Below are 26,490 nucleotides of genomic sequence, written 5' to 3'. Positions count from 1 at the left end.
ACGAGGCAAAGTGGAGCGAAGAAATATTTCGAATTTGCCGTGTTCTCGAATGGAGAAAACCACGCGTATATGAATTAAGCGATTTAGCGGGTGAGGATATAGACGGAATTTTTTACGAACAAGAATTAACTCCGGTCAATAAAGATTTGCAAGGGGAAGAATTTATCGTCGAGCGGGTAATAAAAAGCAGGGGACGTGGCAGCAATAAACAATTACTAGTTAGTTGGCAAGGATATCCCTCCAAATTCGACTCTTGGATACCCGCTTCGAGTTTAAGATCTTTGAGTTAAAATGAGGGAAGAAGAATTTTACATGATTCTCCCGAGCAACAGTAGCATGCGTTACTTTCCGGAAAATACAACCACATGTTTCACCACTGAATTACCCCAGCGTATAGAATTACACGGACGTTGGGAAGTAGCGTTCACGGAGATTCAGTTTCCGTGTAGTTTTTTACATATACGAAATAATGAAAGTTTAATCAGATTCATCGATATTAACGAGCGCGATAAGACAGTTAAGGCTGTGAAATCTCAGGTACCCGCGGGTATTTATTTAAGTATGCGCGATATTATCGAGAGTGTGAATTACGCCGCTAAATCTGTCGATTCGCATATCGTTTGGCATTTCAACGTCTTCATGGGTGGTAAAGTTTTCATGAAACTTGCCTGCGAAGAAAATAAATGTAGTATGACGCATTATGTAAATTTTTCCGACAAACTCCGCCGCATACTCGGCTTTGATATACACATCAAGCGCAGAGATCTTGTTCAGTTCGATAACGAACCCACTGTACCATCTCCGTTACCCACGTGGTTTTATAATGAAATCGGTATCGAAATGTACAATAACAACGAAAAGCTAGTTAAAATCGAAAGTAGTTCCGTTATACCCGACGTTTTACCTTCGTGGGTCTATGATGAAGAAATCCATTCTCTGCTATTTTACGAACTCACGCACTTTCGTATGATAATAGCCGACGAGCCGGGTAGTTTGTTGCGAGGTATTCCCGACAAACTCTTTGTCTATTGCGACATTTGCGCACCTTACATTACCGGCGATGTACAATCTCCCCTTCTTCGAATAGTCGCGCTTGACTCGCGAAATGATTACGCGTTCGCGTCAACTCAGATAAGACATTTCTCGCCCGCTCAATACATCACGCTGCGTCAAACGTGTTTCCGCACGATCGAAATAGATATAAGAGATCAGTTGGGTCAAAGTATACCATTCGAATTCGGGACGCTGACGGTGACATTGCACTTTAGACGTATCGAATAGATATCGTAAGAATACTCGGTGTCTATGACAGAGAAAACGAGAAAGAGAAAAGAAAAGAAAAAGAAATTTGTTCGTTCGTTCTCTGTTGATGGATTATTACTCGACGTATTACGACGAATTACAGAACGGAGGAGCTCGCGGTGGTGGAATTCCACGAGTTTTCGTCGGATCGCCCTATCAACGAGGGCACGGTATCGGGAGTTTTCTCGGAGGATTATTCAGACGCGTGTTGCCTTTTTTAGGTACTGCTGCGCGGGTTGTGGGTAAAGAAGCTTTACGCGCGGGCGTTAATATAATCGATGATGTAGAAAACAATATTCCGTTTAAGGTAGCGGCTAAACATCGCTTTAAAGAATCGTGTAACAATTTTAAAAGACAAGCTAAAGAAAAAATAACTAGCCTCATGAAAGGTTCGGGATATAAATCGGATGCGAAAATGCACGTAGCTCATTTTCCCTTTGTTGGGGTTGACACGCGCATCGTTAAACGCCGTCGCTCGAGTAAGAAAAGTTTATCGAAAAGCAAGACGAAAAAGAAGACGAATACAAAATCATCGAAGAATAAGAGGAAAAAAGCCCGTACGACGGTAAAAAGACTTAAGACGTCCACGAAACGACGTAAAATCGGCAAGAAACGTACCGTATCCGATATATTTTCTTAATCTATTTTAATTTACACGCATTTAACCGCGACGAAGACAGCGAGGACGAAACAATTGTCGGAGAATAAGTATGTCATTTCTTCACACACATTCGAGCGAGTGTTTAAAGACTGAACTCGATCTCTTTTCCCTGCCGCCCACACAAACTAGTATCGAGAGTTCACAATGGATTCATGACAACCCCGTGACCTCTCTCTCGGACGATTCACCGATAGAATTCGTCGTCCCCGGTCACGGAGAAGAATATCTAGATCTCACGCATACTCTGCTGAGTCTTCGCGTACGCGCGAAATCGAGCGACGAATCAGCGGCTCGAGCTCCAGGAACAAGCGGCACAATAGCAGATACCGCCGTAGGTCCCGTAAATCATTTTCTTCATTCCATCTTCAATCAGGTCGACGTGTATTTCAATCAAAAGCTCGTGTCGCCTCCAAACAACGCTTACGCGTACCGCGCGTACATCGAGGCATTGTTAAATTATTCTTCACCCGCAAAAACTTCCCATCTAACGTCATGTCTATGGGACGCGGATACACAGGGTCGCATGGACGAAACGCTGGAATCGAAAGGTAATACCGCTCTCGCGAGACGCGCCCATTATATTCGCAACGGGCGAGCGATAGATCTTATAGGACATCTCCATTGCGACGTTTTCAATCAAGACAAATTCTTAATTAACGGAGTGGAAGTACGACTGAGACTCGTCCGCTTGAAAGATTCATTTTGCCTCATGGAAAGCAACAGCGCGTCAAAAATACATATTCTCGATGCCAGCTTGCTAGCGAGAAGGGCGAAAATAAGCGCCGGAGTGTTACTCTCGCATGCTCGAATGCTGAGTAAAGTTACAGCTAAATATCCGCTTACGAGAGTCAAGGTTAAAACATTCACGATTCACAGCGGTGGGCGAATCATTAGATAACGTAATACTCGGACAACTACCGAAACGAATAGTCGGATTTGTTAATAATAAAGCATTTAACGGAGATAGAAAATTAAATCCGTTTAATTTTAAAAATTACGGCATAAATTTCTTCTCTCTGTACGTCGACGGCACGCAAATTCCTAGTAGGCCATTACAACCGGTTTTCTTGCCGGAAGAACCGCTTTACGTCGATGCTTATCAAACGCTCTTCTCGGGAACGGGCATCCATTTCTTAAACGAGGGAAATTCCATAAGTAGAGACGATTATTCCAAGGGATACACGCTTTTCGCTTTTGATCTCACACCCGATTTGCCCGCTAATTGCGCCGGGTATTGGAATCTTGTGAGACACGGCAGTTTACGATTAGAAGTACCATTCGAAAAAGCGCTCACCGAGACAATTAACTGTATTGTTTACGGCGAATTTGATAATGTAATAGAAATAGACTCGTCTCGTCAAGTCATCGTCGATTTTTCCGGTTAAATTTTTTATCGCGGCATTTACATGTCTCTCGTCGCAACGTACGATTAAAAATTTTTTGTATTTTTCTTATCCCCGCTCTCTTCCACTTCCAGTCGCCGACGCGTTTCACGAGAAGAAAAACTTATAATGTAACAAAAAGAAATATCAGTTTCCTTCGAGACGCGTTCGTCGACGGTTCGTGAAAAACTTAAACCTCGCCAACGAAAGCGTATAAGTTTTTCTTCGCAATATGGATATAGTCATTGACATTCAAGGCTTCCGCGATGCGAGCGAGAAGTTTCTTCCTAAGGAAGTCGCGGTTGTCGCGATTGACACACCGATCGTCGACCATTGGATTATGATACCGCCCTATCCGTTCGCTGAATTACCCGAAAAAGTAAGACGACAAAACTGCTGGCTCGCACGAAATTATCATGGGATCGAATGGTTCGATGGCGAGGCTAATCCAAAATATTTTACGCGGCATTTACGTGAAATTATAAGACACACGCGTCACATTTACGTTAGAGGCAGTGAAAAAGCACATTACTTGCGAAATCTACTTTCCAGAGAGATATATAATTTGGAAGGTATCTCTCCAGCATTCAAAAATCTATTGTTGGAGGAAGAGTGTGGACAATATTGCGCTCATCACGGATTTCGACAGATATTTCATTGCGCCTTACATAACGCTTACAAATTGAAACGCTGGCTACTCGATCAAAATAATACCGGCAGCAGCGATACTCTCAGCGTTAGTCAGTCCACTACTTGTAGTTCTCCCGAAAATTATCAATTGAGTGACGACGACGACGACGACGATGATGATGGCTACGAAAGCGTGAAAACTGACTGCGACAAGGATTACGCTGCTAGCAACATAAATGTTAATCCCGTTCTAATTCGTAATATTCAAACTCAAACGGATAATATAATAGAGACAAAAAATTTGTCAAGCGTCGAGCAGACAATTAAAAAAGAAGAAGAAAAAGAAGAAAGATTTGCGGCAGAAATAAAAACCGAAGTTATTCAAATAATACTAGGATCGACGCGTTCGTCTTTGTGTCGAAAAAATGAACTCTTGCGAAATTCTACGAGCATTGCGCCATATCGATGCCAAGCATGTGGGTCTATCCCGCCGACAGAGTTCCGAGGGTGTGGACGAGGTCGACGGCTATCGTTGCTAATACAGACGATCATAAACGACCTGGAGAACATTGGGTCGCCTTTTTCCTCGATGAACACGGAACAGGCACCTACTTCGACAGCTACGGAATACCGCCTCTGGAGCCCGGATTTCTCCTTCGTCTTCGACGAAACTCCATCATCCATCGATGGAATACCCGACAACTACAAGGATTTTTCTCACAAACTTGCGGACAATATAGCTGTGTATTTCTATATTATATGTCTGTCGGTTACGATCTTAATCAATTTCTTACTCTATTTACCGAAAATTGTGAACACACGACCGATTAATCGTACATTTATTTCGCAAAATCTTTCTTCGTTGAAATAAGAAACGCGTTAACGTAGTTGCTAACCGATATCGTATTTAATTCAGTAATTTTAATAACATACTTTATGTATCGCTTTTAACTTTATGTATTTGTAATATCAATATATATGAAAAATTTATAATAAATGTGTGTGAAACTTTTTTACTTGAATTCTTTTTTATTTTTCCTACATCTTCTACCCGTTACCTCATAGCGAAATAGAAACTCGATCTTTTTAAAAACTTTAGCGTAATTTACGGTCTCGGCAACGACATTTGTCTAAATATTACGTCTCAGTCTCCGATACCCGAACATATTTTGTTTTATTACCCGCCCATTGTCAGCGAATGCTACCCTTCCTATCTGTTTCTACGTATCGTTTACTCGAATGCGAACTCGAATGCGCGTGTTTTCTATTAGGCCTCCTTTTGTTACCCGAGGTGTCGATAATATCCGACAACGCGACGCTGAAGCGATTAGCCGAAATTGTAAGCGGGCACTAGCCACTTATACTTTTTTAATTTTTTTCAGCAATAAAACCTTTACGTAGCGTCACTAGAATGCGAACTCGAATGCACGTGTTTTCTATTAGGCCTCTTTTTGTTACCCGAGGTGACGATAATTAGCCTAAATTGAAAGCGGAGGCTAGCCGCATGTACTTTTTGTATATCTTTTTGTTTTCTTTATTAGCGACGATGCCGACGCTACCCATCAATGCGACGCTGAGTAACGACAGTCAGCCGAAATTAGTGCGTTTTTTATTTATCTTTTTTCAACGCTATACACGATCACCGGGGACCAATCGCTCTATGACGGCTTCGTTATACCGCGTTTTTTTTATCGACATTTTCTCGGCTTTTTTCAGAAATGCTGTCTGCTCAACCCCTATCCTTCCAAAAAATAAAAAAATCAACCAATCAGAGTGCTGAGCCACTATAGTTAAAGCCTATCATAGACGGGGTAGGGTGCCATAATCCCCACGCCTACTACGCTATACCACGATATTTTATCGCCATTTTGTCGGCTTTTTTCAAAACCCTGCCTACTCTCCCACTCTCTTCCCAAAAACCAACCAATCAGAGTGCTGGGCCACTATAGTTAGGCCTATCAGAGCCCTGGGCCTAATGACCCCTATTAGCGGATCGATCAATCACGGATCGAAAAGCCCTGTCTAGCCACGCCCTTCTGGCGCCAGTGGCCGAGTGGTGGGGGTTTGTTTTGACTCACTATAGTGGCCCACATACTACTTAAATATTAATTATAAATTAAAAATCGCGGAAACTTGTATTTTTTTAAATTAAGTAAACATAGTGTTTAGAGCATTTCGAAACGAGTGATAAAGCGGATAGTAATAGGAAGCGCGTGTTTGAATTAATTAGACTCGTTGAAACAAATCGTATTTTATTTTAAAGTAAAACACAGAAAGGAAGCGATCACAATTAAATCGCTCGCGACGAATAGAGAAAGTAATTATACTCGAGAAAGCGACAGGCGTGTAAGCTTGAACGGTCTGTAGCGAACTGAACTTATTTTACCGAATATATGTGTGTCAAGGACTCGTCGCGAAACTGTTATTATAACAGCTGATTCGACAGCTTCGAGGCCTGGCGAGACGCGCGGTAAGACGCGCGAGGCGCGAAAAAAGGTAAACAGAGTTCGTCGAGAAATTGAGCCAATGCATGGTTTTCTCGAGAAATCGATAATCTCGAAATACAGACAATAACAGACACGCAGACAAGATAACAGACTAATCGGTTTTAAATCGAATACATAATTAAAAGGAAAATGTTTTAACATTACCGCCCGCCTCAGGGGCGTGACGAACGCCGCTGAAATAGAAAATAATGTTCTTGTAATTACTATATACAGAGCAGATAGACAGTAACCGAATGAATACAGTATTTACAGCTGAGAGAATGAATGTAATGCCTCGACATAATACAAGGAAGGGCGAAGAACGAATGACGTAAATGGCAGAAGACGCGAACTAATTTAGTCGCAATTTGACAAAAATTGTTTTGCAAGATTTATGCCTCAATTGGGAGCGGGCATAGTTTGACGATCGGTCTTTTCAATTCTGACGTAGCGGTTCGTACGGTAACGACGCGTATTCGACCGTCAGAACCGGGATGGATCGCAGTTACTCGCGCAAACGGCCACTTTGACGGTGGAAATCGCTCGTCGCAAATCAATACGAGAGAACCGATTGAAATCGAGTTTGACGATTGTTGCCATTTATTACGAGTTTGCAACCGCTGTAGATACTCGGTTGACCATCGATGCCAGAATCGTTCGAGCATGTTGCGAAGCAGTTGCCAACGTGACAATCGCGAAATCGGCGTGTCTGCTAAGGAGACGTCCGGAATGATGATTAAGGACTCGCCGACGAGAACATGCGCGGGTGTTAACGCGTTGACGTCGGTGGGATCATTGGAGAGAGCGCAAAGCGGTCGCGAATTCAACACGGCCTCGATTTGTGCGAGCAAAGTACTGAACTCTTCGTAGGTGAGTGCGGACTCGCCGAGAACGCGTCGAAGATGAAATTTTGCTGATTTCACGGCGGCCTCCCATTTACCACCGAAGTGTGGAGCGGAGGGAGGATTAAACCTCCACGTAGTGCCGTCGGCGGCGAGGAGATTAGCGAGCTCTGCGACTTCGTCGGACGCGGAATGGAACATGCGACGGAGTTCCGCATCGGCGCCAATAAAATTTGTGCCGCAATTGCTTGCGAGAGTGCTGCATCGGCCGCGTCGGCTGATAAATCGTCGGTATGCGGCGATGAATCCCTGCGTGGAGTAGTCCGTGGCGAGTTCCAGGTGGACCGCTGATGTGACGAAGCACACGAAGACTACGAGGTAGCCTTTGTAGGTGCGGCCAGCACGTCCACGCCAAGTGCGGAGATTAAACGGACCGGCATAATCCACTCCGGAATTTAAGAAGGGGCGCGTTGGTGTCATGCGCGGAGTTGGAAGAGCGCCCATCATCTCGCTGGCGGTGACCGCTCGGTGTCTAACGCATCGGACGCAGCGACGGATGAAGGCATTGACTGGAGAGCGACCGCCGAGGATCCAGAACTGCTGCCGCAGTGTCGCCAGGACGACCTGCACTCCTCCATGAAGCGTCTGTTGGTGCAGATCTGAAATGATGAGACGTGATAGAGGAGAGTCACGAGGCAAGATAGCAGGATGTTTACTGTCCGCATCCAACAGTGAATTTTTGAGGCGTCCTCCGACGCGAAGAATGCCCTCGGAATTGGTGAATGGTGAGAGCTTTAGAAGTGGATGTGACCGAGGGAGACCAGCCTTCTTAGAGCAGAGTTCCAGTTCCCGACCGAAATAAGCCTCTTGCGTTGCTTTCACCCAGAACGTTCGGGCGTGGAGGATCTCGTCTGCGGTGAGCGTCGAAGAAGAAGGACACTCGATGCCCTTGAAGTGGGCAGCTGCTCGCATAATCCATGCCGTGGTCCGGAGGAGCGATTTTAGCTGCGAAAATCGATCTATGAGATCCCAGCAATCAGGTGGTGTGCTTACCAGCGAAATGTGTAAAGATTTCTGCGGACGCTCTTCAAGGTCGGCTGATTGGTCGACGGGAGGCACTCCTGACGGCCATCCAACAGAGGGACCTTGAAGCCACGACGGACCATGCCACCAGAGATGATGATGCTGCAGTTGATGAGGAGAGACTCCATGAGACAGACAGTCCGCCGGGTTATCTACTCCAGCGACATGATGCCAGCGAGCATCGGGAACTAGCTCCTGGACAGCGGCCACTCGATTGGATACGTACTTCTTCCACTTCGACGGATGTCCTTTGATCCACGCAAGGCTGATGGTTGAGTCGGTCCACAGGTGGATAGGCACGTGGTGAAGTTCGAGATTATCTCGAATTCGAGCGAGAAGTCGAGTCAGCAAGACGGCAGCCGAGAGCTCCAGTCGAGGAATTGTTTGTCGCTTGATTGGAGCGACCTTGCTCTTAGCGGCGAGAAGCACAATCTTGGCATCGGCGTATTCGTGGAAGGTTCTGACGTAGATGACAGCTCCGAGTGCGTCTTGAGAAGCATCGGAGAATCCGTGGATTTCCACGCCTGATGCAGATTGAGAAGTGCCGATCCATCGCGGAATTGAGAAGTCGGAAACGCTCTTCAAGCTCTCGTCGAAGATGACCCATTCATGAGCGAGAGATTGAGGTAGTGGATCGTCCCATCCGATTTGCGATGTCCAGAGTCGTTGGATGAATATTTTTCCCACGATGGTGACCGGTGCGAGCCATCCGAGAGGGTCAAAAATTTGAGCGATGCGAGACAGCGTAGATCGTTTTGTGAGCGTACGAGAAGACTCTGACAGGCTCACGCGAAATGTGAAGGTGTCGTTCGCTGGAATCCACGTGAGGCCGAGAGTTCGAGCTTCTGTCGAAAGTTCTCGAGCGGATGACGGGTTGGAAGTCGTCGAAATACCTGAGAGGATAGAGTCCTCGTTGGCTGTCCACTTTTGTAGCTGAAAGCCGCCCGCCCTGAGGAGTTGAATTAACTGAAGAGCTTTATTAGTTGCTTCTTGCGGAGTGTCTGCACCTGAAAGGATGTCGTCGACATACGTTTCCTGCCGTAAGATCTTAGCCGCTTGCGGAAGAGTATGTTCTTCGTCGTCGGCGAGCTGTTGAATGACGCGAAGTGCGAGATACGGTGCGCAAGTGAGGCCGTAGGTCACCGTATTGAGCTGGAACTCTTGAGGCTCTCCGACGTCCGTCCATAAGATGCGTTGGAAATTTCGATCTTCCTCGTGAATCACGATCTGCCGATACATTTTTATTATGTCGGTGGCGAAGACAAAGGCGTGAGTGCGCCAGCGGAGAAGGACGGCATCAAGATCTTGTTGCAGCTTTGGTCCGGCGTGAAGACAGTCATTGAGTGAAGCGCCGGACGAGGTCTTTGAGGAGCCGTTAAACACAACTCGCAATTTTGTCGTGGAACTGGAGTCGCGAACTCCATGATGCGGAAGGTAGACTGGAGAAATCCTGCTGGTCGTCGATGCTCGTCGCATGTGTCCCAAGGTCTCGTATTCCGTCATGAATTCGATGTACAGCTTTCCGAATGACGGATTGCGTTGAATTTTATGTTGAGCCGTCATGAGGAGACGAGCTGCAGAAGCTCGGGACTCTCCTAGATGCTGGTGCGTTGACCGAAATGGCAAGCGTACAATGTATCGTCCGGTGCTGTCGCGAGAGTGAGTCTTCGAGAAGTGATCTTCGCATTCAAGTTCGTCTGGAGTGAGATGTTTAGATGTTGACGAAGTGACTTCTTCTTGAAGCCAGAATCTTTGCAACTGATCATGAAGATTGACGGTGTCGATGGTTTGGATGGAGAAAGATGTCGAGTGAGATGCAGATGCTGACGACCCCACAGGTCCGGAAATGATCCATCCGACAGATGTTTCTTGAGCGACGGGAGCGTTCGATGGTCCTCGCTTAATGGATCCGCACAGCAGTGATCCATAAACATCAGCGCCCAAAATGATGTCGATACCACCGGGTACAGCGAAATTTGGATCGGCCAATGGTAAATTGGCAAGATGAGTCCATGATGTCGTCACTACCTTTTGGATCGGAATGCGACCAGTGACCCGAGGCAGAACAAATGCCGAGACGTTGACTTCGATAAGTGGATTGATGCATGATCGAAGGCGAAGAGCTACAACCCCGCGAGTTGATCCAACTTTTTGGGAGCCGACACTTATGATGGGCACGGATGCACGACCGCGTGGAAGACGTAGTAGTTGAACCAACGATTCCTGAATAAGAGAGACTTCTGAGTCTTGATCAAGGAGTGCTCGAATCTTGATGTCCTCTCCATGCTCGGCAACTAGCGTCATGCAAGCGGTTGCAAGGAGAACTTGCGGACGCTCGCATAAAACGGCAGCGTGATGCGAATGCACAGCCGGGGTGGTGGATGTACCCGATGATGAAGCGCAGGACGCCCTGGAGGAGTTCGTTGAAGTGGTTGCAATGGATGACGAAGAGGCATCTCGATGAAGCAACGTGTGATGCTGACCTTTACAATGTCGACATCTCTTGACGGTGCGACACTCGACCAGACGATGAGATCCCAGACAATTGAAACACAAGTTCTTACGGTGAACGAAATCCTGTCGTTCGTTGAGCGGCTTTGAAGCAAATTCCGAACACGACGCGATGTAATGTGCGGCGCTGCAGAAGGTGCACTTTGATCCACTCGTCACGATGGCATGAGACCGAGCTGCTGACTTTGTTTTCGCGTTCGAGTTTGATGCTGTGAGCTGTGGTTTTGAAATGCGAGACTGGACCGTTTCTAGTGCCCGAATACGTCCCTCAAGAAATAGTTCGAGTTGATCGAAGGTGGCGAGTTCATTGGAGTTTCCTTGCTCGAGCTCCCAGCTTTCCAACGTATGTGCGTCGAGACGTCGAGTGACAATGTAGACAGTAAGAATATCCCAATAATCGGTAGGCGCACCGAGAGACTGCAAGGCACCAAGCGATTCCTTAACCGTCGAAAGTAGCTTCTTGAGATCTGAGCTTGATTTTTGAGTGAGCGGCTTTAACTCGAAGATGCGATCTAAATACGTTGATACTAGGATGCGCCGATTTTCGTATCGAGAAGTCAGAGCTTGCCAAGCGCGCGAGAAATTCTCGGCTGTCACCGAAATGTTGCGAGATACCGAGCTGCTTCTCCGGATGTTTGAGCCTTAAGGTAGTGAAGTTTTTCGACGCATGAAATATCCCGGTTTGAGCCAACCATCGAATGGAATAAATCGCGAAACGACGGCCAATCGTGATAATCATCGGAGAATTTAGGTAGAGTGATTTTTGGAAGCGCGCGACACGATCCAGAGTGCGAATTCTTACTTTGAATAGAATCATTCGGATCTTCGATTTTCTCGAGAAGCGGTTCACGAATCTGCATGAGGCTGGATTTAGAATCGTAATAAGCCTCTTCGCATTTAGCATACAAATCATCCGCGAAATAATCATGCTTACGCAACTCATCCGTGAGGCTTCCGACGAGTTTGTCGTGGTTGCTTTGAAATTTGTCCCAATTCGCATCGAGAGATTGAATCCGTGTCAAGGGTAAATCGGTTGATTTTATCCGATCCAAGCTTCTTAGTGTTATCGAAGGCTCGAGCGATGACACCGAAGAGATGACTTTGCTTTTCGATGACAGAGGCGATTGTTGACATCTTGAGGAATCTTCTAGAAAGGTCACGAGCACCGTTTGAACCACTTAACTTTTAACGGTCACAAATTGATGATGCGTGTGAGCGATGCAAATGCAGTTGAGAGAGGCAGCGTTTCACTATGACACTGCGAGAGAGTACTGGCAATAATTGCACGAGCGAACGTTTGCGAATACAAACGAGAGCGAGAACGTTACCGAGTGTCTGTAGATAATCCGGCTCGAAGGACCAAAATGTTTAGAGAATTTCGAAACGAGTGATAAAGCGGATAGTAATAGGAAGCGCGTGTTTGAATTAATTAGACTCGTTGAAACAAATCGTATTTTATTTTAAAGTAAAACACAGAAAGGAAGCGATCACAATTAAATCGCTCGCGACGAATAGAGAAAGTAATTATACTCGAGAAAGCGACAGGCGTGTAAGCTTGAACGGTCTGTAGCGAACTGAACTTATTTTACCGAATATATGTGTGTCAAGGACTCGTCGCGAAACTGTTATTATAACAGCTGATTCGACAGCTTCGAGGCCTGGCGAGACGCGCGGTAGACGCGGTAAGACGCGCGAGGCGCGAAAAAAGGTAAACAGAGTTCGTCGAGAAATTGAGCCAATGCATGGTTTTCTCGAGAAATCGATAATCTCGAAATACAGACAATAACAGACACGCAGACAAGATAACAGACTAATCGGTTTTAAATCGAATACATAATTAAAAGGAAAATGTTTTAACACATAGAGTAAAAATGAAAAGTAAATAAAAATTAGTATACTTGTGTTTTATAAAAAAAATTAAATATTAAAAACTGTGTAATCACAAAATGTCTTGTATACTACTTACGACAAAATTTCTTAAATAATTTTGGAAGCTGAGCATCAGACTTCCATTCATCAAATTCAGTAGTTAAGTCATACAATTCTTTCTGAATTAATCTCCACAAACGGTAACTCTCGGGAGAATATTCTAAATGACCTGCATGAATAATCTTAAAACATAGATCTATAGCTCCTACTGGGGATTATGCGAGAAATGGTGTCTCCGTATCAAGAATTACATAACAGGCATCTATATCATCTACTGATGAACTACAGACAAGAATATATGGCTGTACAGTAATGCCCCAATTGGTTAACTTCTTCTTTCTTTCTTGCATAAATGTTTGAAGTTTTCCAACACTTTATAAATAAAACATACTTTCTTTTAGAACATCCAAATTAAATTAAAATAAAACTAACTTTTTTCAATAATATTTAGATTTAAGACAAAAAAATATGTTTATAATATCTCTGTAGAATAAGTACCTCAATTAGTGAAATTACTCCCTCCTGAATTTCTGTATGAGGTGGTCTCCATGTACGACCAGACTGGCGGGCAACAGTCACAACAGTGTCTAAATAACAGAGTGACAATAGTGCCACTAAATTCTTGGTATCTGTTAATAAAAGGAAAATTTTATTTACAGTATGAAAGCGAATCTTAAGTTCTAAATGTGTTTTTTAATAAAAATAAAATAAATATCCTAAATATTACCTTCTGAAATCTCATCACTTGTTACAAGTAGCAAATTATCTTTTAGGGCCTCACATCTACGTTCTTCATTTTGAAGAGTTTGCATAATACGATCACAAAAATTTTGACAACAATTATAAGCCTTAAGTTTTTGTTCAGGATATAATAAATCAAAATCTATTTCAAACTGAAACACAAAAAAGTATATCATTGAAAACTAATTTATCATGTGCTATAATGTAGAGTAATAAATAATATTAAATATTAACCAAAGTATATCCAAGTTTTTTTTTGAGAGCTGGATATTTGTTTAGATAGGTTGAGACCTCTTTTTTTTCTTGTTCTATTTGTGTATTTTTTGAAATTATTTGATTTTTGAACTTGTTTTTAACATTAGCATTCTTTTTGCCTGTATTTATATTTATAATTCGAGATTGGGCATGTAATTTTGCAATTCTTTGTTTAGAAGTATCCGTCCAATACTCTACTACTGTTGCCCAAGGCTCTATGTTCTCTCGAAGAAAGTTAAGCTTTCCTTGTAGACCATCATCGACTTAAATAAAGTAAAATAAATTACAATATATAAACAATAAGAAAAATCAGAAATAAACACCATTCATTATAAAAACATCCATTTTCCATTATTAGACTAAAAAAAAATGCGAATAAAAAATAGCACAACTAACTTTCTATATCATTTTGAGAATCTGAATCTGATTGATTCTCTTTGTTTCGAGTAATAATGCCAAGAACTTTGAATTCCTTCCGAATAGAATAATACTTTGTAATTAATTTGCCTTTAGCTAAAAATTTTCTTCCATTTGAATATTTGTATGGCATGTAATAAAGTTCCTGCCAAAATAATATTAATGTAAATATAAAAAATCTACAATTTATTAATATAATTATTGATAATAAAAATTCTGTAATAATATATACTATCTTACACTATCTTCTTCGGGAAATATATGTTGTATGGCTCCTACAAGTTCAATGAAATCTGCATTTGAAATCCTGAAAATAAAGATATATATAGAAAAAGAATACAAACATTCTAAAAAAGAGACAACGTTAAGCAATTTAAGAAAAAATAATTGTAGAAAGTTTCATTTAAAATTATAAAATTAATGATAAAAAATAAGCTTACTTTTCAGATTTGCTTAATTCGTCCTCAATAATAAGTTCTGTTAATTTGTTTCTATCTTTATCCTGTTTCAAATAAGGGCCTTGCTTCGCCAGTTGCAATATACATCTACCTGTAGCTGACTTACTTAAAAGAAGTCGAAGTTGCTGCAAAGAAAGATTCAATTATTGAAAAATGTTAAATTTTTTTAACTACACAAAAACATTGCAAGAACACTCTCTATGGCATTAAATTATTGATAACTTACCTCACTTCGTGTCACATTAGGATTATTACTCTCTCGACTTCTTTTTTTTGAAGAGATATTTTTTTAGGGTTCCTCAATATCTTTTAATGATAAATCTGAAGTACTCTGCACAAATTGAATATTTAAAAATATAAATTTTTCACAGATTTATTAAAATAATGTTTAAATATTAAAATATTTTCTTACTGGTTTCGGTGAAACAGAAGTTGTAGTTTCATTTATATCATTATTGCACTCATTTATAACATTATTGCATTCATTTATAACATTATTGTACATTACTGTGTCTAGATCATTATTACTATTCTGAAAAAAGAAAATATTAAAAACAGATAAATTAAAGAATATTAAATTATAGATTTTATAAAAAAAAATATATTTTGACAAAAAAATTAATGTAAATTTTAATAGAAAGAAGAAGAAACTTTCATACTTGAAAACTTTACGAGATTTCAGAGATAAATTCTGAGATTTGATTAAAGACAAAGTAATTGTTATAAAATTCTTTACAAACATGTTGAATTAGTTCATGTGCTATCTCCACAAATATATTATAGATTATTAGAAATCACGTAAATTGTTTTCTTTTGTACTTTCCATCAAAATAAATTAACTCTTTTGCATGTCATATTCATATTTGATAAACTAGGTTAGTAAAACATATTGAAAATTTCATTTTCAATTTTTACATTAACAAGCAATTATAAATCTTTATCAAATTTTATTTTCAAGCTTTATTTTCACTGAAAATATAAGACATGTAAAATAAATAAAATATATATATTGTTGAAAAACAAACAAATTTGCTTATCTCTTACTCTATTAAATGCAAAAAGATAACCAGTAAAAACTAATTTATTTTGACAAAATTAAAAAAATTTATATTATTTCTTGCTTTTATATTTCATCATTCAATATATTTGCAATGAGTAATTAAAACATAAAATTGAAAAATTTTTAGTGTCTCAAATATTTCTTCTTGTAATTATCAATACTATATTAACTAATAATTAACTAATAATGATATATAATACCTCTATTGACACTTTACTTTTTTCTTTTACCAATTTTTTCACATTTTTGACAAATCTCATTCTATGGCCAGGGATTGGAATGAGAGAATCTAATACTTCCTTCCATTCAGGTTCTAATAGAGTCTGAAATTGATCAACCTCTATACCATTACCTACAAAATGTGAATATTTAAATATGTGATAAAATACTTTTTCGAGATCAATATATAAACATAAATATAAATATAGTATATGTACGTAGTTAACTTCTATGTAATATATTTTATCAATAGATATATTATTAAATAATCTATATTTTCTAAATTTATATTTAAAAATGGATTTTATATTTGATAAAGATTTATAATTATTTGTCGATATACGAGAAATAGAGAATAGAGAAAAAATTTTTGGAAATTTTTTATTAATATAACCTGTTAAATATGTATAATATATAACGAATAATGTATGTGAAAAAATACTAATTTCAACAAAATTGCGAAAACTTTATGTAATTGAATCTATTTAATATGGTTACAGTATACTAATCTTGGAAACTTAATGGATAATTACTTTTTTACTTACTTTGGAACGCTGATCCGTATTGCTCGAGATCCCAGGTTTTTAATGTCTTCTATTGTCATTATAATAATTATGTCATTATCTGTCATAGTTATAATTTGACACAAAACACAATAATCACAAGAATACAATAAAACTTTCACAATTGCGTCGTCAACACATAACGCTGTTACTGTTATACTGCGTCACTGCGTGTCGTCTATTGAACCGGCACAGACTTGCACGCGTGACAGTTGAACGCGAGACAGTTAAACTGTTAAATCGAGTTACACATATTAGGTGCGTTATACAAACTATATAAGTGTCCGGATTATATATTTATTTGTGTTTTGCTGCTAATCTTTTCTGTGTACCACAGTCAAACTTTATAACAAGTATGTTTGACCTTAACATAGTTTGGTCAGGATAGGTGCCATAGAAATCTTTCTTTCTAAATTTCATAAACAATTCAGATATAAATTCTATCTCTGTCATTTAGATTGATTACGTGCAAAATATATACGATATTGCAATATGTGCTAATCATTTGTCTACCTCAGTTAATTTTTTGCACCTAAAAAATGTTTGCTACAATTGCAAAACCATTTTTTTTAGTGATACGTATACTTAACGTACACGATATTCTTTGTGCGTTGACTAAAGTTTAAAATTATCGATCAGTACTTAACACAACGTAACGCGTTACGGAAAAGCTTGTGCGATGGCCCTAAGACATACTAAAGATCATTAAGATGTCTTTTAGACATTATTTTATCATTTGTCTGTAAGACGTCCATAAGACGTCTTATGAGTCAATTTTAGACATGTTGTCTGGGCACATTATTATATTTTAGTTATTTTATTTTATTATTTTATTGCACTTTATAATCTTTATATTATTATTTTATTTTAATATGTATTGTACAATGTTATTTCTACAAATAGAAAAATGTTATTTTAGAAAATAAGCAATTTGTTTTATGTATTTATATATAAAACAAATTGTTTAATTTAAAAAATCATATTTTTATATATTTGTTTAAAAATATATGGTTAAAAAAACATTTTACAATACATATTTAAAATAAAATAATAATATGAAGTGCAATAAAATAATAAAATAAAATAAAATAATCAGTCTTTTAAATATAATATTATAATATAAAATAAAATAGATTTTTATTAAATTTTAATACTTTTATGAAATAATTAAAATGTTTTTTGTTATAATATTATTTAAGTTATCATTTATTATATTTTAATATATATATTTTACAAAAAAGCTTATTACTTATTATATCAAGAGACACGGTAGTGTCTCGCGCCAAGTCTACTGAGCGTAGCTTTGCGTAGCGACTGCGAGGCATGCCGTGTTATTATACGCGAGTCGGACAGTTGAGAGTATCATATATTTCTGATACGCAATAACGGCTGAAGCGATCGAGTTCTTACTACGCTCAATCGATAGATTGAGTTTAAATTATATAATAAAAGTGTCTTTACTTTTACTCTATGTGCTTTGTAAAACGGAGATATTATAATGTAAAGTTTGATTTTCTAAAAAATTGATTCAAGTTTTGGTCGTCATCATCATCGACCTTCTCAATGCGCATGTACCAGAAAATGTCCAGTTCGAGCATTCATTACAAGACAGCGTTGATGTCGCTCCATGAATGTCATTTATTTAGGTTATCAGTTTTGACATATTTTGATATTTTGACACATAGGTTCAGTTTTGATGTAAAATAAAAGTATATTTGTCTCATTTTACGAGAACTCTTTGTAAAACGTTCTAAAATAAAGTAGGAGATTGAAGTATTTGTATATAAAGATACAAGTGTATGTAAAAACTTTCGAGGAAAGATTGTGAGTGATTTTAAACCGGAGTGCTCTATTTCCTGCTGGTATCCAACATTCAAGAAAGATGCCTTGGAGGCTACGATTCTCGACATTCCTGACGATGTATTAAAATACTTGGAGCACGACGCGTTTGTGTTGCCTATCGAGGCGGTGAAATCGTTAGCAGAGAATTCCGAATGGACTGACGGTTCACCGATGACCGGTGAGGATGAGGTTCATTATCCTTTCTCAATATATTGAAAAATTCATGCAATGAATTATAATTATAACTAGAGACAACTACCTAATTTATAAAAGTCTCTTTAATCATTACAGGAAACGTACTATCAACCAGCATTTCTTGAATTCAGTAAAAAAATACAAGATGTATTAGACGAATATGATACAATATATTCATTAAAACATATATTATAACGGCAACTTCTCCGTTTTTGTTGTAACTTTTATATTTTGTTTATTTTGGTCTCTAAATAAGATTCTGAGAAGGAAAATCGTCGTTCATGTTCCATTTATTTTTAATTAATTTTTTTAATTTCTCGATGTCGGTAAGTAAAAAAATAATAAAAAATGATAATTAATGGATATTTCTCTCTCTCTCTCTCACTCTCTCTCCCTCCCTCCCTCCCTCTCCCTCCCCCTCTCTCCCCCTCTCACCCCCTCTCTCTCTCCTCTTGCGAGCACGGTGTCGATTGGTCGTGGCACGTATCGCTCTCTCGTATTTCTGTCTTTTTCAAGTACATTATACCACATTTACACATCAAGCAATCACAACTATCACTATTAACTAGCAGTCTCGTTGGGAGCTGCTTCAATTCTGCCTGCACACTGCATCCAACGGGTGAGAGTTTCTCTTATATCTTTCCTTAAATCATAGAAAGAGGATTAAGCGACAGTAGATTAGACAGTTGGAGTCACCGTCAGACGCATGTCGCGATGTCAAAACAAAGCGGCGCGCGGCAGGGCATTGACCCTATTGTTGACAAAACAAGCGAGAGGAAAACATTACCAAAAAGGCCTTCGCAACTATCCTTGTCTGGCAAGTCGGACAGGAGCGTATCTTCGAGAGGTAGCTTAGATCTCACTAAAATTAATGCCCTGAAATCGTCGATTAACGAACAGTACGACAACGTAATGAGAATTCTCCTATCTAGCAAGGAAATTGCAGATAGGAAGAATCAAATTGAGTCCACTCTCCGTCTCTGCAAGGAGTCGTTCTTTGAGGCAGCTTCGGCACTCACTAACCTTTTGGAGGAGGGCTCGCCCGAAAAGATCGAGGCGATCAAGGGCGCTCTCAGGGAGGTTCTCAGCGAGAGGGGCGGCGAATGTCAACCGACGTATTTAAATGCTGATTCTGCGAGGACCTATGCATCAGCAACAAAAAGCGAGGCCCCCATGGTACGTGTTTCACGTGGCGCCGCTTATGAGGTGCCAATGACAATGTCCTTCGACATTGTACCTGATAAAAACGAGTCGACGGGGTGCACATCATCGCAGGCCATTAGGGAAACTGTGTGTGGAATCCTCAAATCCTCCGAATGTGCTCTAAAGGTGATCCGAATTAGTGACCTGAGGAATAATGGAATTCGGATCGAGGCCGTCTCTCCGGATCTAGAGAAAATCAAAGCGCATCCAGATCTCACGAGTGCTGGTTTCAAAGTAATCGAGCGAGAAAAAATTAATCCGAGGCTAATCGTACGTGGAGTGCCCTCTTATATGACCACTGAGGACATTCAAAAAGGGTTGATTTCGCAGAATCTCGGCGGGGAGTGCTGTGATGACGGATTCAAATTAGTACACAGATATCAGAGTAAAACAAACAAGAGCTTCACAAACTGAATTATCGAAGTGATGCCTGGAATACGAAAACGGCTGCTTGAGAATGGTCGGATATACCTGGGTTTATCGGCATGCAATTTTGGAGACCATATAAGGGTCCTTCAGTGCTTCAGGTGCATGGCCTTCGGGCACATTGCAAGGGACTGCAAGTCAGCGGCGGTCTGTGGGCACTGTTCGGAAGCTCACGAGATGAAGAACTGCGATAAAGAAAAACGAACACCTTGCTATGGCAACTGTAAGAGGACATCGAAGGGATCTCTAAGCGACAGATCTCATTCGGCCTTGGACGCGGATAATTGCCCGATACTTCGCGATAAAATAATTGACAGGATTAAAATGATCAACTATGGATAGACGGACACAGGCATGCGATGGGCTGTCAATCTGTCATGCGAACTGTCAATCTTTGGTGGCGCACTTTGACGAATTTAGTCACTACTTTGGAGACTCTAAATACCATATCATCTGTCTATCGGAAACGTGGCTGAGATCAAAAAGGTTCCTGATAGCATGGTAAAGATTCCTGGTTATAATTTTATAAGGAATGATCGCGTTGGTAGGAGGGGTGGTGGAGTGGCCTTCTACATCAGGGACTCCATTGGTGCTGTTGTCCTGGCAGATCTGCGTCCGACGCGCAATATCGTAAGCCAGAGTTTCTCGCAGCGGGGATCATTTTCAGCAATGCGTGTAAATTACTCCTCGCGGTTGTTTATCGACCACCGAACTGCGGGTACCTCAATGAATTCATGGACATCTTTCAGGATCTAGTGACCAAGTACCAACACGCTGCGATTTTTGGCGATTTCAACGCGGACATGAACACCAGCACGTTTGACAGCACTCAGATTGAGAATTTTGTTGCAACGTCCGGGATGTATCTAGTGCCATACGGTATCACCCACCACCTAATGAACTCCAGCACCTTCCTTGATCTGTGCATGGTTGATGATGTTGATAAGCTTATCAACTATGATAAAGCAGCTGTGCCTTTCCTGTCGGCGCACGATCTCATTGAGATCATCTATGGCATAAATGTTGAGAGACGAGGGGAGAGGCGTGTCCTATGCAGTGATGCAAGATTTCACGCGCGACAGCCACTTCGCGACAGCCATCTTGCAGTGGAGGGGGTAGGTCGGCAGCGCAGAGCGCACCGAAAAGATGAGAACCCTTGTCCTTCGAACATAGAAGAGGACAAATATATATCTTTTGTCCTTTATTTTCTTTTGATAGATATAGAGCTACGAATTTCGAGCGAATCCGGAATACTGGCGATAGCGAGTAGGCGATGCGACCCAATATGCAAAAAGAAAATATAAAATATAAAAAATATATTTAATATTATAAAATAATATTAATAAAATTAATATATTTTAAACATAAATTAAGTAACTTATATTTAAAATTTTAATTAAAAATAATTATTAATTAATAATAGTTATAATTAATAATTATAAATATAGTTTATATATAAAAATCCACTCTTGGCTAATATATACGCCTTTCTTTTAAAAAAGATTTTTTATCTTTAAAGAAATAATTGTAATAAAATAATATTTTAATTTGTAAATATTGTTTAAGATTTTATTCTTTTTATTCTCTATTTATTTTGTACTAATGTACGACGTACATATTGTTGCTCAACGGAAACCGCGAGAAAGTGGTGGTTTCTTCCGTCAAAAAATTTAAAATATTGTATATTGGGAAATGTATCAATCATTATATTCGGCTTTCCGACGAGCCGTCGCTCGTCTTTTTTGCGCGTGTCGATCGTTTTACCGCGCGTCTCGTCTTGTCAAGCAGCTCTCGAATCAGCTGTTTGACACAATAACAATCTAGCGACAGGTTTTTGACATTTATGTCTTCGAAATTCGTCGAGTCAGCTGTGGACCGTTTTACTATAAACATCTCTCGTTTTCGAGCAATTGGCTCTTGATCAGTATACAGGGTGTTAAAAAAGTGGCGGATACGCTGTATAGGGGTGAATTCCTGAGGTTATTTGGAGACGATTTTTCCTCAGTGAAAATGTCGAGGCACCAATAATTTTCGAGTTATAAGTAATTGAAAATAAAGGGCTTTTCGTAAACTAAGTATTGTGGAATTAAAATATTAACAAAACTACATTCTTCAATTAATTTCAAGTCGACTTTAATTTAATAGAATTTTAATTTAAGGCTTAGTTACCAAGATATATGATGGCAAAAATTGGGAACTTGCAAAAAATGATGACTTCTCTCGACATTTTCGTTGAGGAAAAATCGTCTCCAAATAACCTCAGGAATTCACCCCTATACAGCGTATCCGCCACTTTTTTAACACCCGATATATATTTCGCTTTAACACACAAATAGTATAAAATAACGAAAAATGTGTGTTGAATTGACGAAGCCCCGAAAAGCTCGTAAGCGAAGTTTTGCAGAAGCTTGGCTTATAGACGATCGATACAAATCTTGGGTACGTAAAGTATCATCTGATAGTAGTCTTTATTTTTTCTATTGCAGTATATGCAATAAAACTTTTTCGTGCAATTCAACATACGTACATATTACGACATGCTGACTCCGCGTATCATCAAAATAATATTAAAAAGAATACATTATCATCTGATAATAATAGTAATGATGATGTTGAAATACCAATAAAAAAATCGCATAAATCAATATTTAAAAAAGAATGGTTAGATATTGAAGAATTTAAACTTTGGTTGCGTGAAGTGCCACATGACGAAAGTTTATTTTTTTTGTTTGATTTGCGATAAATCTATCGCTAGTAGTTTATCGCAAATCCATCGTCATGCAGAATCCAAAACACATATAAATATATATAAAAAATATCTAGAAAAAAATCAATCAAATTTAGAAGATTTAAATATGCAAAATAAATCTGTTTTGCTATTTAATGAGCGTAAAAAATCCGCGGAAATCAGATATGCAGCATTAATTGCTGATAAAAACATTTCTTATCAAAATGCAACAGAGATTCTTACCTTTTTTCAACAAATAGGAGAAGATCCTGACGTATTGAAAAGCATGAGCATGAGTCGAACGAAATGTAAAAGCATTATTACAAACGTTTTGTGTCCGATTGAGACGGATCGTGTCGTCAATAAAATTCAAAATACAAAGTTTTCAGTTTTTATTGACAAAACATCAGACATATCTAATAATAAATGGATGACTTTATTTTGTCCGATACGTTGATTCGGAGACATTAGATGTTCGCTCGCAATTAGTAAAATTAATCGATATTGATGACAAAGATTCAAGCGCAGAAAAGTTGTTCCTGGCATTTAAATGTGACGGGGATCGGGGGGGGGGGTGCGTCCCCAATATACCCGTGTCCAATTTGGACGCGGGATGAGGTCTTCGGGGGGGGGGACGCTTAAGTCCCGGCGCTCCCCCCCCCTAAGACCTCACGAGAAATGGGGGCGCGGGTGCGTCGGTCTCGCTTAGGCGGGGCCGGCGTGGTCGCGCCCCTAAATGGGCAACCTCCCTGGTTGCGACCGAATCCTAACTACCAAGGGAGCGGAGGGAGCCGCAACCGGGGTGGCCGGGGGGAGGGGTCGCGCGCCTGTGGTGGTCGCGCACTGCCCGGCCGCATGGGACGCAGCCTCGCCCCCCTCTTTGACGTAGATGCGGCGGGAGCGTCCTCTCACCGGAAGCCGAAAGGCACCGGTGGGAGGGCGCAAACGCCGTAGAGAGGGTCCTTCTCCTTCTGAGAGGGGTCCCCTGGAGAGGGCCTCCGGGGCTGGACGCCGAATCCCCTATCCCTTAGGGAGGGGGAGGGAGCACCACTCCGGAGGCGGGGGGTGGCGGCTCGAGCGGGATACTCGAGCCGTGACCCCGCCTCCCAAACCTTTTGAGAGGGCGTGGCGTGGGGTCGGTGTCGCCCTGCGCCGCAACCGCGAACAATCCACACGATGCGTGGAGGGAGAGTGTCGTCCCCTTCAGGGGCGGCGCTCTCCCCGAGAAAGATAAAGGCGGGGGGGGGGGGCGGCGAGTCGGCGTGGGATACCAGCATCCTCGCCGTACCCCACCTAACGCCCGAGTAGGACACCCGCTGTGGTTTTAGTGCAGTAGGTCTTGGGCCCCCTGATTGATCCATTAGTGGATCGGCCAAGGAGAACAAGGAGTGTGCCCACATGCCAAGGCCAAGGGGAACAAGGAGTGTACCCACATAACCCTCATCCTCTACCCGGGGGGTGAGTGGTACCATGAGGTTTCCACAGCGATAGAAAAAAAAGGCATTTAAATGTGAAATGTGGAAACTGCAGATACCATTTCTAAATATTGTTGCCTTGTAGTGCGATAACACATCTGTTATGACAGGGAAATATTTATCGTTCAAAAAACAGTTGGAAGATCTATGTCTACGTTTACTAACTTTAACATGCCCTTGCCACTCCGCTGCATTAGCAGCGCATACTGCATGTAATAAAATACCTGCGTATTGCAATGAATTTATAAAAAAAATTTCTAATTATTTGAACAGCAGCCCAAAACGTACAGCAATTTTCAGAGAATTTTGTGAATGTTTCCAAGAAACACACACACACACAAATCGCAAAATATTAAAATTATGTGATACACGCTGGCTGTCTCATTATTTATGTGTCGAACGACTTCTTGAATCTTGGGATACAATTAAATATTTTCTTACCGAAATGGTTGAGCGAAAAAAAAATTCTGGAGAATATCTACTGTCTATGATGAACAACGTAGAACTAAAAGCTTATTTTCTTTTTTTAAAATACACTTTAAATTTCTTTAATGCATTTAATGCATTTTTTCAAGCATTAGAAACCAGAATTCATTTATTACAACCAAAATCCAAAAAATTTATTTTCCAAATCTGCAAAAATTTTTTAAAAAGAGAGCATTTACAACCATTTTCTGAAAATATTGCATTCTCTCTAAAGGAGAATCAAAAAGATCTTAATGAAGTTACTTTGGGTTCAGAATGTGAGGAATATCTTAACGAATTACTACTCGAAGGTCACGTAGACATTGTTAAAATTATTCGAGAAAATTGTTTAACATTTTATGTGACTGCTGCAGAAGAAATTCGTAAAAGATTACCAATAAATGACACATTTTTATCACAATTAATAGTTTTTCAACCATTTGTAAGCTTATTTTATAATAGAGAAACACCATTCAATAACGTTTCTTTCGTCATTAAAACTATTAGCGGTTTTGATGAAGATTCTTTAAAAAAAGAATGGATTGCATTAGCATAAGATTTTACAATGGAAGAAAAAAAAGCCTCACTAAATTAAATTTTGATAATGCTTGGAAAGAAATTTTACAACGTCGAGACACCAATAATAATGCTAAATATCCTAATTTAAAAAATGTTATAAATACTATTAGATCGCTTCCAAATTCTAATGCCGATCCGGAGAGAATGTTTTCTCTTTTAAATAATGTAAAAACAAAAAAACGTAATAAATTTTCGTCGGCTTCTGTTAATGCTACTTGTGTATTTAAATCTGCATTAAAGACGAGGGGAGAAACAGCTATAAACATGCAAGTTAATGAAAAACATTTGTTTCTTATGTCGGCGGACAAATTATATGCTACTGCTGTAAAAAAAATAAAAATATTTTAAAGCCACATGCTGCAGACGCTGATGTTGCCGACATACCTGGTCCCTCGTCTTATTAATAATACATTTTATTTAAAAGACGTCATGCTTATAAGCATGTAAGAAAATTGTATATATAAATATATATATATATGTATACAATTATATGCAGATATGTATATAATATATAATATATATATATATATATATATATATATACACACACACACACATACATATAACATATTTATATGACGAAGTATATTGGGATGCAATTCACTTTTTATTAATTAATTATATATATTTGACTTTTTATTTCTCACAAAGAAAGATCGGCTCGAATAATAAAATATATATAATTAAAATGGGTAAATTAAATGAGCCTTTTTTCGAGCAAAGGTTTAAGATGTTAATTTATTATTGAATCGTCATACAATCCAATGGTGCGGGACGTTTCGAACATTCACTTATGTCATCTTCAGCCGCTGATACTTATATGTTACTCTGACAGTTCTGTGTAAGCGTGTTGTTTTCAGAGGTCTGTTCATGCCTCACAAAACTAATACTTTGTCGTGATTATTAAAAACATTCGATGTGTGTAAATTTATTTCTTTTTATTTCTTTTTTATTTATTTTATTAATTTTTTTATTAATTTTTTTTATTTTAATTACTTATTTATTTATTTTTATTATTTTATAATTTTAATATTTTTT

General features: G+C 39.6%; 2 protein-coding genes across 2 annotated transcripts; one reads left to right on the top strand and one right to left on the bottom strand.

Annotated features, from left to right (window-relative positions):
• Positions 1-2,012: 2,012 nt before the first annotated feature.
• LOC145937918 (uncharacterized) lies at positions 2,013-2,861 on the top strand. Its single transcript, XM_083041270.1, has one exon. The coding sequence runs from the start codon at positions 2,013-2,015 to the stop codon at positions 2,859-2,861; it is 849 nt and encodes a 282-aa protein (XP_082897396.1).
• Positions 2,862-6,853: 3,992 nt separating this feature from the next.
• On the bottom strand, positions 6,854-16,607 carry LOC145937917 (uncharacterized). The gene is given in 14 exon segments (XM_083041269.1): positions 6,854-11,424; positions 11,700-12,044; positions 12,864-12,945; positions 13,325-13,455; positions 13,554-13,719; positions 13,802-14,085; positions 14,219-14,384; positions 14,480-14,546; positions 14,680-14,822; positions 14,924-14,983; positions 15,206-15,229; positions 15,958-16,109; positions 16,522-16,565; positions 16,567-16,607. Coding segments are annotated over 14 exon segments (6,276 nt in total).
• Between the last annotated feature and the right edge of the window lie 9,883 nt (positions 16,608-26,490).

The sequence above is a fragment of the Prenolepis imparis genome, unplaced genomic scaffold, assembly GCF_030444845.1.
Source record: "Prenolepis imparis isolate NDT839.2.m4 unplaced genomic scaffold, iyPreImpa1.0 SCAF_6, whole genome shotgun sequence".
NCBI classification, from domain to species: domain Eukaryota; kingdom Metazoa; phylum Arthropoda; class Insecta; order Hymenoptera; family Formicidae; genus Prenolepis; species Prenolepis imparis.
The sequence above is the reverse complement of the archived record's forward strand: the minus strand, read 5'-3'. Positions and strand labels throughout refer to the sequence as shown.